At 46.8% G+C, this 14,476-nt stretch overlaps 1 protein-coding gene across 14 annotated transcripts in view; it reads right to left on the minus strand.

The window, feature by feature from the left end:
* Positions 1 to 14,476, minus strand: part of ZNF582 (zinc finger protein 582) — a 136,508-nt gene that overhangs the window by 114,567 nt on the left and 7,465 nt on the right. For 4 of the 14 annotated variants that reach the window (XR_012126938.1, XR_012126936.1, XR_012126937.1 and 1 more), the window contains exons 5-7: positions 5,382 to 5,652; positions 2,774 to 2,869; positions 1,250 to 1,419 (exon numbers count right to left, since the gene is read on the minus strand). Coding sequence is in view for 7 of the 14 variants with exons in the window: in XM_073226694.1 (XP_073082795.1) it covers positions 8,965 to 10,286 (1,322 nt within the window). In the remaining 7 variants the exon portion in view is untranslated. The other 10 variants (XR_012126939.1, XM_073226697.1, XM_073226696.1 and 7 more) reach the window with 8 other exon arrangements.

The raw sequence follows: 14,476 nt of genomic DNA on the forward strand, positions 1-14,476 counted from the left end.
TTCACAAGAACTCAGAACCACTTTTCATGTTTTGATGTAAAGCTAGATGTGCTTTATCTCCACAGTTCTTTCACACTGTCTCTGCCTATGTGAGTTTGTGGACTGCTTTTGTATGTACAGATACATCCTTTTTAGGACAGTGTTATCAAAGGTAACAGCTGCAAACTGTATCATACATTGAGAAGGAATTTTCTGCTATCAGCTGTGCTGTTAACACTCACTGGAGGTTTCCCCACATTCCTTGCGCTCACCTGACTTCTCCCCAGTGTGAGCCACCTGATGGTAAGCTGTGAGCCCTGCCTAAAGCCCTAACCCAAATCTGTACATGTATCAGGTTTCCCACCAGTCTGGGTTTTCTGACGTTGAGGAAGATAGGAATGACAGCCGGAGGCCTTTGCATCCACTGCATTTACACGGCTTCTCATCAGTGTGAATTCTCTCATGCTGGGTAAGGTGTGAGTAGCCGTAAGGCTTTCCCGCATTCCTTACATTCATCGGGCTTTGCTATGAATTTTCTGTTGAACAACCGGTGACTAAAAGCGTTCCCCCATTCGGCGCCTTGTTACAGGGTCTCACCGGTGGGCTTGCCAGTATGAACAGGAAGTTGTGAAATCGGAGCAAAGACTTTCCTACATTCATTTTGGTTACAAGGTTCCTCCCCACTGTGCATTGTCTAGTGGCAGCTAAGCTGTGAGCTCTGCCTGAAGTCCTGACCACAGACCTTACACTTACCAAGATTTCTTACCAGTGTGGCTCTTCTGATGTTGTGGGAACTGTGAACAACGGCAAAGGCCTTTCCACATTCATTACATTTATGTGGCTTCTCACTGTGTGGACTCTTTGATGCTTGTTGTATGATACCCTGAAAAGCCTTTCACATTCCTTGTAGCCATTGGGGCTTTTCTCCACTATGAATTCTTTGCTGTTGAATAATTAGTGGTTAAGTGACTAAAAGCTATTCCACATTCAGAACACGGATAGGGTTTTTCACCAGTATGAGTTCTAGGATGTAATTCAGTTGCGAGTGTTGGAGAAAGGTTTCTCCACAATCTTTACACTGCAGGATTTCTCACCAGTATGAATTCTCTGATGTGGAGGAAGACAGGAAGGATGATGCAAAGCCTTTCCACACTGCTTGCATTCGTAAGGTTTTTCACCAGTATTAATTTTCTAATGAAAAAAAGATTTATTCTGCCAAAACTTATTCTACACCATGTGGAGCACCCTGAAGCACGTTATGGGATGTTACCTGTCTCAGAGCAGGTACTTCCTCCTGGGTGATTATGACTTGACTGAAATGTCCTTCCTCATTTTTTTGATGTCTTGCAAGTGTGCCTTTACATTCCCAGTCATCCTAGAAACTGGGGACCCCAGGATCTTTGTAAATTTTTCCATTTTTTTCCCACAGGGATACCCAATCTGAAAGATAATGAAAAACCAGAGGTTCTCATTTTAGTCTCTGCCTTCAGAGAGTTAAGTTTCTTTAGTAGAAATAGTTTTAAACTGAAAATAATGCTTATTTTTAAAAAATGAGTATTCCATACAGCTCCCAAATGTGACTAAGCAATTAGAAAAATGGGCAAGGAGATCAGAGAACGTAGAGATCTCGTAAGTGAAGTAAGCAAGGTAGTTATTTTCCGACATATTTTCAGATTTGTCACTACAGTTGCCTAACGGTCGTTAAATAAGGATGCCCACTCTTGCAAGTGGAGTACAGACCCACTGCCGAAAGCACTTCAGAGCTTCATACTGTACTAGGCGACATCCTAGTCCTCCACCTGTCGGATCTATTCAAACTCACCTTAAGCTACTGCCTTCTCGGCCAGGTCCCTCCCCTGCTTGCTCCCTGTAGGTGTGAGGACACCTCGGGTGGCCTCTTTCTGATCTGCATGTGACACTCTCTGCAGTTCTTGCATGGCTGGCTCTTCTTTTAAATTAAGATGTTAGGTTCTTTAGATGGCCATCATTTGTCTTGATCTGAACACTGTCTCCTCTACTATTCCCCATTCAAGAATCTCATTATATAGAAAAAATAAAAGGTTGTGAAGATATACACCTGTTTTTTTCATATGCCTGTTTACTGCCATAATCCCTCAACAGAAAGTTGCAAACCATATCTAATTTACACCCTATTGTATGACAAGCCTCAAACTCAGTGCCTAGTACACAAACAACATCATGTAACTCATGAATGTTGAAGAAATGAACCATTAGATTGAGGGAAGATAAACAGAATGGGGAAAAGCAGAAAATACAGGGCAATGTAATCCTCCATCTGACAATGAATCAGAAATAGCTGGAATCCCGGTTATTGTGGACAGCCTTACTCAAATTTGAAAATGAGAAAATGTTTATTTAAAACATTTTCAGAATGAAAGAAAGAATGTATAAAATCTAAACCCAGAAAAACAAGTCAAAGAAAGAAAAATCACTGGGAGGCAGCCAAAATAAGCTAGTGTTTGCAGAAACATATTTTTGGATGGAAACAATGTAAAATCTGTAAATAAGAAAGGAACTAGGAAGAAATTATGGCCCCTGGGTGGGTAAGCGGTTGTAATTCAAAGAAAGCGCCTTCCTCTGACTGGAGAGCAGCACAGGAATGGTCTATGTGAGCCAGAGAGAGGCTCCTTAGGAGCTCATGCGGATGGGAGGCATGCTCTGCTCTGGACCTAGAACTTGGGCACCTTTCTAGGTGGTATCAAAGGTGCTCCCTACCCACTGACCTTTGGGCCACTTTCTACAGTGCCGCTGCCCTTAACCATCCCTCACTCACCTGGGCACAAGCTTCTGGCCACATCTCTCTTCGCCATCCAGGGTTCATTCCCTTGCTCCAGTAGGGAGATCATATTTGGCTTGGAAATAGAAAAACCTGTGCACATGAGAAATACGACAGAGTCATGGAGGTGAGTGTCCCAGAATTCATATCCTGTTCCTGGTTACCAATGAAGAAAAGAATAAATTAGAGGAGGCCAGAGGAAGAAGTTGTCCATGGAATGGGAAAGCTGTACGGTCTCCCTGAAAACAGAGCAGACACTCAAGCAGGACCTAAAAGTCACCTTAGAAATTCACACTGAAGGCGGCGGACAAATGTCAACCTCTTACTGAAAGACTCCAGCATCTCTGCACAAATCCCTGTGGGCAGGGCCCAGCCCTCCCGCCTCATCCGTCCTGAGACGACAGAGGCCGCACCCCACATCCCCTATGCCTGAGACAGCAGGCCGAGCACCTGTGCCACTGCAGTAACAATGACTAGAAAAGCAGGGATGGAAAAGGCCACTGCAGGGGGTGGGAGACACACCCAGGGACTAAGCTGAGGCATAGGGTGCAGGAAGGCCACCGCGGGATTGAAGAAAAGGGTCTGCGTGTTCATGACCTTTCCACTGCGAGCAGTGCAGCCTCAGGAGAGGCGTCCATCAAATAGCACTTCAAGAACAAAAACCTCAGCTCCATGGTTTCCCAATATATGAAACTGTAGAAACCAATCACATGACTTCTTGACGTCTGAATCCTCTGCTCAGAAATTAGGGAGTAAGTCAGAAATTGCCTCCTGTCAGTATTGTTTACATGTTTGAATGCTTTCATAACAAAATGTTATGTAAGAGTCAGACTAGAGAAGCGGCTCTCAACGAGGGGCAAACCTTGTCCCCAGAAGACCCTGGCAACAACTGCAGACACCTGGTTGGCATCACGAGGGTAGGGATTCCTGTAGCACCCACAGGGGAGGCCACAGCTGCGGGCAGCCATCCACCCATGCCCAGGATGGCCCCATAACTAACAATTATCAGCCTCGAATGTCAGCGTGAGGTCGAGAAATCCTGAGCTAGAGAAACAATTTTTTTATGGAATCATTCCAAACTGCTGAATGAATCTGTTTGGAATTAGAAAATTACATTTATGTGTTATTTTCAAATACATTGAAGAGTCAGCTTCACCCCCATTCTGAATGATGCCTTTCCTTACTAGGTCAAATTCTTTACTGTAGATTTATTGCTACTGGCTGCACATTTCCCACGACACTGCACCAGGTGCATCAACCTTTTATTTTTGGGCCCTGAGGTTGAACAAGACAGGGATATCCCTAGCTCTGATGGTCTGCAATTCTCAGCAACAGCGTTCTGGCTAGTTTCACCTACCCCGTCCCCAACTGTGCCCTCTCGTTCCCAAGCAATAGAATACTGACCGAGGACAGTCCAAGCGGCCACAGGTGGGGTCCACCACCCGTGCATGTGGCTCAAACATCAGACCTGACCTTGGGTCAGGTATCAGGGTGAATCCTGAGAAGGCCCAGGAGGGAAGAGAGACCACCAGCGGTCAGACCTGCCTCCCCAGAGGACAGGTCGCAAGTCTTTCCTCCCCCTTCCTGTGGTCCTGACAATGTTGTTTGGGCAGGCTCCTAAGCTGTCCCCCACCTGCCAAGTCCCACCCCTCCCACTGCTTGCCCTGTAGGATTTGATGACTCTATAATGAAGCTCCCAACCAGCTGACTCTGAGTTACCAAAAGGAAGATTGTCTCCAAGAGGAGCCCCAGCAGAAGTCAGGAAAACACTCTGTGCTGGCGCCAAGGAAGAGGAGAGGTTAAGGCCCCTGAGAACTGGGAGGGGCCTGGGCGGACAGCCGGCAAGAGAATGGGTACCGACCCCTGTAAGGAAGTGAGCGTTGCCAACAGCCAGTGGCCTTGAAAGAGGGCCCTGAGCTCCAGGTAAGAAGCACCTTGTGACACCCTGAGCAAACAATACAGCTGAGCTGTGCTCAGACCCCCCTGAAAATTGGGACATAACAAAGGCATGTTGTTTTAAGCCTCTGAGCTTGTGCTCATTTGTTACCCAGCAATAGAGAACTAATACTCTGAGGTCATGGGGAGATCGTGGACTCACCTCAGCCATCCCTAACCAGGGGGAACCATCTCCAGCCCTGGTGTGGAAAAGGGATGGGGTGGCCCACCCTTTCCAGTTCTCCAAAATCACCAGATCTCCTGCTTCAATAAGGATCCAGCCAGATCAGCAACGCATGCCTCAAACGTTAATGGGGATGCTGTGTGGGGCTCTGGCCTGGCAGAGCGGCCCCCATGGCCCCAAGGACCAAACACAACGTCACCAGTGTAGGAGGCAGGAAGAGCGGGTTGCCCCTGGGCAGGGAGCGGCACACAAGCCCGCATCACACTGCCGAAAGGAACACAGACCAAACTGACCTAAGGACGCTGAGAAAGAGCAAACAGAAACTCTAGAAATTACAAATGCAGGGACTATGGCTGTCAGCTGGTATTCAATGCCCACCCCCACCTCCTCGATGGCCTTCCTCTACTGATAGGCGGGAAAAGGAGTTTCCCAGCTCCTTGCCCCAAGGACTCTGAACAGGAGTGAGATTCCACTCTCCCAACGCACCTGAGTGAAATTCGCGACAAAAGTGGCATTTTCTGCTGCTTCGGGCTTGCCTCTACCTCTGGATAAGGACACACCCTCAGAAGGACCCGAAGCTCGCCCAGGGCAGCAGTCTGCCCCTGAGCCCGGAAGCCAGTTCTGTTGCTAGCAGAGCTCACGGTTTCTGTGATGTCATGAAGGAACTGTCTTCTGTCTCTCGTACTTTCTCTAAGAAGCTCTCTATCCTGATTCCACATAAGGGGCTGGAGTCGAGAGGAGCATTTCCCCGTCGGCACTGTGTTTGATGGAAGATTTCAGGGTCACACAGAGCTAAGCGCAAATACCAGCCCAACCAGTCACCCAAGCGTCACGTTGTTCGCACAGCCACAGCCCAAGGAGACGGCTGTCTGGGCGGTGGGCGAGGGGAAGGGCGGGAGGCTTGCTGCTGCATCTTCGACCTGTTTTACTTCTTCATGTTCTAAAGTGTAAGGACATACTGCTTATTCAAAACATTGAAGTTTTCAAATAGAAGTACCAATTAATATTTAGAAGAAAGTTTCCTTGGGCTAAAAAAAAGATATGAGGCTCTCTAAACATATCCTGCTTTAGTTCCTGAATTCTAAGGACAGAAAGAACCCCCTCCAGACGCCAGGACAGCAGCAGTTCCTGAGGCAGGCGGCACGGCCCCCCAGACGCACCCTTATCCCAGGGCCTGTGCATCATGTGAGGTCACACCGCAAGGGGGAATTAAGCTTGTTGATCAACGGGCCTTAGGACATTATCTTGGACTGTTCGGATGTGCACAATGTAATCCCAAGGTTCTTTACCAGTGAAAAAGGGAGGCAGAAGATTCCGTGTCAGGGTGCGGCAACGTCAGACGCGACTGTCACTGGCTTTGACGACGGAAGGGGGCCGCACCGAGGAACGTGAGCACCTCTGGAGGCCGGAAAGGCTCAGAAATGGATTCTCCTGGAGCCTCTGGAGGAGAACACAGCCCACCGGCTCCTTAACTGGGCCCCGCGAGACCTACTTCAGACTTCTGACCTCCAGATAACAAATCTGTTGTGTAAGCCGCTATGTTCTGTCTAATCACAGCAGCAACAGGAACTGAATGCATTCATATAAACTAACAATCAGACCAGCACTGGGCTCTTCTTCTAAACCAGAAGCCAGAATTCAAAGAAGGGATACCTATGGGTCACTGAGAAAAAACTACAATTTGAGAATGTCCTGCCAACCACACATAATTTGTGAAGGTCCAAGAAACTTTTTTGGATATATAAGGATTCAAAGAATACCAGCTATATACCATTTATTGAGATAAACATTCAACGAAATAACCAATAGCAATTGAAACAGACCTGTTACCTCCAGACAAGGGAAGGCGATGAAAAGAAACAACGGCAGCAATGAACGCTGCTCGGAGTCTACTTAAATCCAAATGGAAATCGTGAGTGGGTCCAGCAATAAGTAATGGAAACACCAAATAAGTAGGAGCAAAACAAAGCTCCGGACTAAGCGTTCCCATTAGGTTAGGGAAATGGAGGAAACGCTGAAGTAACAGACCGAAGGCACAGGGAGACAAGGAAGGATGGCTTCCTGGAGGTGTATGGCAGGGAAAGAATAACGGTGCTCATTCTGCCCCGATGACGATCACGACGGGGAGATGGCACGGCCCTCAGCACCGAGCAGAACGCCGGCTGAGCGCTAGAGAAGGGAACTGGCCGGCCACCGCAAAGAAGGGAGACCAAGCGGAAAGGAACTGTGCACACGATGTGGAATAAAGGACAGAGGTAAGTTCATGCTCAGTAAACATGTGTCTGTCCCTATCAGAAAAACTTCCTATTGTGAGCTTCAAAACAATCAGCTATATATATATATTTTATAATAACTCACTAAAAAGATGGCTTGAAAATAAACGGATGGGCAAAGACGCCCTGGTGAAGAAAGATAAATTAGTAGTAGTGGCATTACACAGCCTGGGAATAAAACAGAGGCTTCAGGGCCATAGCCTTTGTGGCAGCACTCAGTCCTGCTGCTGCAGTGCACGAGCAGTCGCAGACAGTACAGGAATGAACGAGCGCGACAGTGTTCCAGTAAACCTTCATGGCGCAGGCAGCGGCCGGACTTGGTTTGCTGACCCCTCCACTTGGCAGGGTAAGGTGTTATATAATGATAAAAGGTGTCATTCATAAATAGGGGATAAATCATATGTCTTCATAGGTCAAACAACATAAATTAGAAGGTAAAAACCTGTGGAAATCCAGGATCTTAGTTTAAAAAATTCAATCTTAGGAAATTTTGATCCAGTATACCAAATGATATAAGAACACGGAGGATTTCATCATTATAAATCACTGGCTTAAAAAGAATCTTGCACCCAAAAAAGTGGTACATATATTTTCTTGATGCTACGGAACATACACAAAAATCAATCCTGTACTTAGCCACAAAGAAAAACGTCAAATTCAAAAAAGGTGCTTCCAGGCCACATTTACCCATCATGATAAAATAAAAATTTGAAGTTATATCAATTAGGATGCTTTTGGCTGCAAGTTTTCACAATACCCAACTAAAAGTAGCCTCAGCAAAAAAGGTCTATTTTTCGTACATAACAAGGCATCGAAGAGTATTCCATAAGTGGCCTCACGGCTCAGTGCTGTCAGGATCAACTTTCCCGAGAGCCTCTCTTTTCTCCTCTTAGTTCCAACATGGCTGTAGCAGCTCCAGGCATCACGTTCTCACAGGAAAATGTTTAAAAGCAGGAAATGAGAGGGGAAGGATCTTCCTAATATATGTCTCTTCTGAATGAGGAACATCTTTCCCAGAAGCCCCTGCAGGACCCTGGAGCACACTCAGGATTCCCAGGGCCATCCTGAGCTGCAAAAGCAGGCTGAAAAATAAGCATCTGACATCTTTAGATTTGCAGCCAAGTCACAGATGCTGCCAGTAGAAAGAGGAACTGGGTATGGATGCTGGAACAGAAGTTATAAATGACCCAAAAACAAATAACTTGGTAATTAAAAACCCTCTCCTTAATGTAGTTTACTCATAGGTCAGGAAGCAAACACTGAGATTATTGTTAAGATAACTTTCTAGTTCGTCATTTCATTAATTTGTTTCATCACCTGGGTGTTTTCTGGCTTCCTGAATGGCACATCTAGTATATTCTGCATGCATTTAAAGGCCATAAAGATCTGAGTAGCTCTAGCCACATGCCATGTCTTAGCATATAAAGTTTTCATGTCATTCTTCTCATTACCATTCACGGTAATTGTATGACTTATTTACTTGTTAACCCAAGAGTAATTTGGCTGGTTTTTTTTTCTTCTTTTTAATTTTCAGGAATATTAAAACTTCAGGCTGTTGTTAAAATCTTTACACTGTGGTCAGAAACTGTGATTCTGGAATGTGTTAGAGACAAAATTTTTTCCTCACCCTTCCTTGCTTCGTTGACAATCACATTTTAAACAAACACCTTACATCCATAACTTTTTCCTCCAATTTTACAACTCAGGAGAAAGGACACCTCTGAATGAAGGCATTCTTACTTGCACGACATTCTTCGAGTCTTTCCCCAAGATATAAGGAGGGAGCTGTGCCCAGCCTAAGCTAATGGGCTCTCCCCACCACTTCCACTCATATGGCTGCTTGCTAACATCAGTTCTCTGATGATTAATAAGGGGTAAGTGCCAACGGAAGGCTTTTCTCCATTTGTCGTATTCCCTGGCGTTTCTCTATTATGCATCCTCTGAGGCTGAACGGTGGTCAAATCATGACATAAGGTCCTCCCACGTTCCTTATATTCACAGGCCTTTCCCTCAGTATGAAGGAGCTGATGCTGAATCCGCTGTGAGCAATGACTGAAGGCCTTCCCACACTCCTTACATTCATATGGCTTCTCGCCCGTATGAATTCTGTAATGTACCGTAAGGTGTGAGACCCGTTTGAAAGCCCTACTGCATACCTTACACTGGTAGGGTTTCTCTCCAGTGTGAATCCTCTGATGCTGCTTAAGTTGGGAGCTCACCCTAAAGGCCTTCCCACATGCCTTACATTCATAGGGTTTCTCACCCGTGTGAATTCTCTGATGTCGAATGAGAGTTGAGCCTTGATTAAAGGCCTTCCCACACTCCTTACATTCATAGAGTTTCTTGCCAGTGTGAATGGTCTGATGCTGAATCAACTGAGATCGATGACTAAAGGTCTTCCCACATTCCTTGCATGCATAGGGTTTCTCCCCAGTGTGAATTCTGTCATGTACTTTAAGATGTGAGATCCGATTGAAGGCCTTGCCACACTCCTTACACTGGTACGGCTTCTCACCAGTGTGAATTCGTTGGTGTTCAATCAGTTGCGAGCTTCGACTAAAGGCTTTTGCACAATCCCTACATTCATAGGGTTTCTCACCGGTATGAACCCTCTGGTGTTGTATGAAATTTGAACCAGAATTGAAGGCCTTTCCACATTCCTTACACTCATAGGGTTTCTTGCCAGAGTGAATATTCTCATGTTGAATGAGTCGTGAGCCATATTTAAAGGCTTTCCCACATTCCTTACATTTATAGGGTTTTTCATTAGTATGAATTCCTTGGTGATCAAAAAGGAAGTCCTCTTGCCAGAAATCCTTTGTACATTCATTATATTCATAGGGTTTTTCACCAGTATGAATTTTCTGATAAAATGTAAGGGATGCTTGCTGGTTGAAAGTAGTCATGTCTTCATGATTGACTATCATCTGACTCACATGTCCACCTAGACGTCCTTGTTGTCTGTCAAACTGGCTTCTGCATTGCCAATCATCTTGGAAACTCGAGCACTCAAGACCACAACTTGTAAGGTTTTCCATTATCTCCCACTGGGGTGACTGTACCTCATAAATGTGCTGCCTTGGAGGTAATACCTTAGTATCACACCTGGACTCCAATACTGAAAAAGAACAGAAAAGCAAGTACGTGTTTGTTTGTTTTGTCCTTTTCCAGAAAAAGGAATTTCTAAAGTAAGACTTGGAAAGTTCAGACTCAGTATCTATGAGCCCTTGAACGTGGTTCAGCAATTAGGAAATGGGCCAGTGTAACAGAGACAGAGAACATCCCCTAGGTTGAGAGGCATGCAGTAGCCAGACAGACTCCGTAAGGGTGGGTCAGAATCACCTCTGAACCGTGTTTATTAAAAGTGAGTATTTCTAGGAAACCCTAGAAAAGACAAATATAATCTAGAGCAACAGAAAGCAAATCCTTGGTTGCTTGGGGCTGCGGTATGAGGGATTGTGTGGTGATGAAAATACTCTCTATCTTGTCAGTGGTGGTGGTGGTCACGCAAGGGTACGATCCTTCAGTACTCATCAATATACTGTACTTGAATGCACTTGACTAAGCTGTACCTCAAATAAAGTGGGATTTAGAAAAATGATGGTGGGACGGCTGCATCCTCATCTGGCCAGATGGACATGAGGCCCACCTGCCTGCTGGGAGATGTGGTGACACCTGCCCACATGGTGGTGGTCCCACGGAGCCACTGGAAGCTGTGGGCTTCTGCTGCGGTGTGCTCTCTGAAGTTCAGCGGAACCCCGTGGCTGAGCTAATGTCAAGGGGCCAGGCTCTCCTGGACCCTCCCCTTGCCTCAAGGTGCCCTTGGAAAAAGGAGGGCCGTGTGCCTTGATTAGAGAATTAGGCCCCAATTAATGAGGCTGGCCCCTTCCAGAGCAAAATTCTTTGCTGCTTATTCAGATGGCAAGGAAAAGCTGAATGGTTGCATTGGGTCTTGCTCGACCCAGCACATGATTTCGACTGCAGTGGCTTGTGTAACTGCATTCACAGCAGCTAACCGCACCTGGCCCGTAAAGAACAGGTCACGGCCTGATGCAAGGAGCCTTGGGGAAAGACAAATGGGTGTTTTGAGCACGTTTGTAAAGCGTATTAGACAGCCGGCCAGGGGATTTTATAGGGCCGTGTCTGCTTCCTATAGGGGCGTGTTACAGGCTGCTGTTCCTTTTGGTTATTTGTGAAGCTATTAAGCAAAAACTACTGGAATGGAAAATTACATTGACAATGGGAAATAAGAAGTGTGCAGGGATCAGATTCTGTGGGAGTGCCACTCTCACCTCACACGCTTGGGCCACAACCACAGTGCACCCACAGGGGCTCACAGGACGAGGCAATGAGAAGAGGGCACAGGGCACAGCCTTCCAGACACCGTGTCTGGCTGTGTGAAGGGAAGGCTCACCTCTGTGGCCTATCAGTTTTGGCGAGGCAGATTGCAAACACACTCAGAATGATGCCACCATGAACTGGTGGCTGACCCGCTTCGTGTTTGGCACCATCTGGCTGCTACCCTACAAAGGACAGACAAAAGACCGCAGGGTACCACGGAACACCAAAGCCAGCCTGGTGGGAAGAGAAGGTTAGTCTGGGACTGTGTGACGAGGCCTAAATGGGACTGAAGTGGTGACACATGGCTCGGTCTTTTGGGCAGTGTGGGATGAGCCCCAGCCCCTGAAGACACACCCTTAAAATCACCCTTCTCTCCAAACCGCCACTCTGTCTAGCACAGACCCCTGTAGGATTTGTTTTGTGGCTTCCAGCAGTCAGAGCACAGGGCTATTTATTCTCTAAATTAGGCCATTCTAATTACATACTGTGTTAGAGCTAGCCAAAGATAGGAATTTTCTGACTGCTGGCTTCTGTTCAGCTCCATGTAAAGTTGCAATACAGTAGCGATAGTGAGGTCCTCTGTGTTATTTTCATATTTTCCTGACAGGACCTGGAACACAGTATTTTAGGCTAATTATGTACATTAGCAGCCAGTTTTAAGCAACCAATGAAATAATGTTTAAAACCTATGTATAGTTTAGGCATTAAAATTTTTGTTTTCCTCATACAGAACCTCAAGGGATTCCAAACAGCCAAGCTAATCTTGAAAAGGAAGGACGAAGTTGGAAGTCTCACACTTCCTTGTTTCAAACCGCACTGCAAAGCTACAGCCAGCAGAATGGCACAGTGCTGCCGTGAGGGCAGACGGGGTCAGCGCGACAGAACAGAGCGCCCAGAAATAAACCCTCGTGCACACGTCCCGGGATCCTCAGAGGGTGGCAAAGTCTCTGTAACAAACGGTGCTGAGGAACTGGATCTCCACACACAAAAATGGAGCAGGGCCTTACCTTACATCAATAATTAAATCAACATGGATTAAAGACCTACAGGTAAGGCCTAAAAATTTTATGTTCCAAGAAGAAAACATAGGAGAGAAGCTTCATGACACTGCATTTGGCAAGGATTTCTTAGATATGGCACGAAGAGCACAGGCAGCAAAGGCAAAAATAAACAAACGGGACCACAGCAGATTAGAAACCTTCAGCACATTGAGAGTAGCGACCAACAGAGCAAAGAAGAGCAACCTACGGAACAGGAGAAAATATCTGCAAATCAAGTATCTGATAAGGGGTTAATATCCAAAATACATAAAGAACTCCTACAACTCAGCAACAACAAAAATAACCCATTAAAAATGGGTGAAGGACTTAAACAGACCTTCCTCGAAAGAAGATCTGCAGATGGTCAGTAAGCACATGGACACTCGCTCACCCTCGCTCACCAGTAGGGGAATGCAAGTCAACGGGACACTGCCTCCCAGCCAGTAGGGTGGCCGCGGTCAAGGAAACAGGTGTTGGCAAGAATGTGGAGAAACTGGAACCCTTCGCACACTGTTGGTGGGAATGTAAAACAGTGGAATCACTACGGAAAACAGTATAGAGACTCCAAGAAAATTAAAAATGACGATATGCTCCAGCAATTCCACTTCCGAGGACACATCCAAGTGAGCTTAGAGCAGGGCTGGGAGAGACGTCTGCAGCCATGTACACGGCAGCTGTTCCCGGTACCCAAGCACTGGAGGCAACCCCAGCGCCCATCAACAGGTGAGTGGAAAAAAGAATCGCGGTGTATACATGCAGCCTTAAAGCGGAAGGACATCCTGTCAAATGCTGCTGCACAGATGAACCTTAAAAGGTGTCACACTACGTAAAGCAAGTCAGACACGAAAGGCCACACACTGATTCCATTTATGCGCCACATCACACTGAGCAAATCCAGGGGCAGCAAGCAGGTCGGAGGTCGCCAGGGGCCTCGAGGAGAGGCCAAGGCACAGCACCTGCCCAGGGCGCATGGGGTTTCCCTGCGGGAGGTGGGGGGAAAACACACCCCTCGCAGCAGGCTGCTCCTGCCGGTGCACTTCTGACACCTAGTCGCCAAATGGATGTGAGCTTTTCCCTCCCACCAAGCGATTCGCCAGCTCCCTGGCAGATACCAAGTGGGTGCCCCACAGATCTGTCTATTCCCGAGTCTGCCTCTGCAGACAGGGTCAGGCCCCACAGGCTACGGCTGGGTCCACAGGCTGCCTCTGTGCGGTGCCCCTGCCCAATAAATCGGAGACTCCTAAGACGCCCTCCTGGGATTCAGTCGTTTGCTAGGACAGCTTACGGAATTCAGGGAACACTTTACTCACTATGTGAACAGTTTATTACCAAGTGCACACAGCTCAGTATCAGCTAGGTGGGAGATGCACGGGACAGGGTTTGCGGGGAGTGGGAGGCCTTCCCCAGACATGCCGCCCACCCAGCACCGCCACGGGTCCCCCGGCCTGGAAGTTCTCTGGACCTGGCACCGGAGGGAGGTTTACGGCTGCTTCATTACATAGATGAGATTAATGAAATCACTGCCCACGAGTGACTAACTCAACCCCCAGTCCCTCTCCCTTCCCCCCAACTGGGGGATGTGGCTAAAAGTTCCAACCCTCCAGCTACACAAGTGGCTCCCCTCCCGGCCAGCGCCCCCCGAGGCTCCCCAGGAGCCCCAGCCACCAGCTACGCCACAGCACACAGGACACTTAGTACCTCAGAGAGTCCAAGGATTTTCAGAGCTGTGTGCCAGAAAACAGGGATGAAGACCAAATATGTTTGTTGTAAGTCACAATATTTTCACAAGCAATTAAAAATAGTCTGAAAGTACATAATGGTGTAGTTCACTTTATAAATATGCTAAATGCTTATGAGCTACTCACTTTCAAATGATTACAGAAGTGCAGTTATGGATATTTCAAAATTTTTAAAATTAAAAAAGTAC

This window comes from Manis javanica, chromosome 17 (assembly GCF_040802235.1).
Source record: "Manis javanica isolate MJ-LG chromosome 17, MJ_LKY, whole genome shotgun sequence".
Classification (NCBI taxonomy): Eukaryota; Metazoa; Chordata; class Mammalia; order Pholidota; family Manidae; genus Manis; species Manis javanica.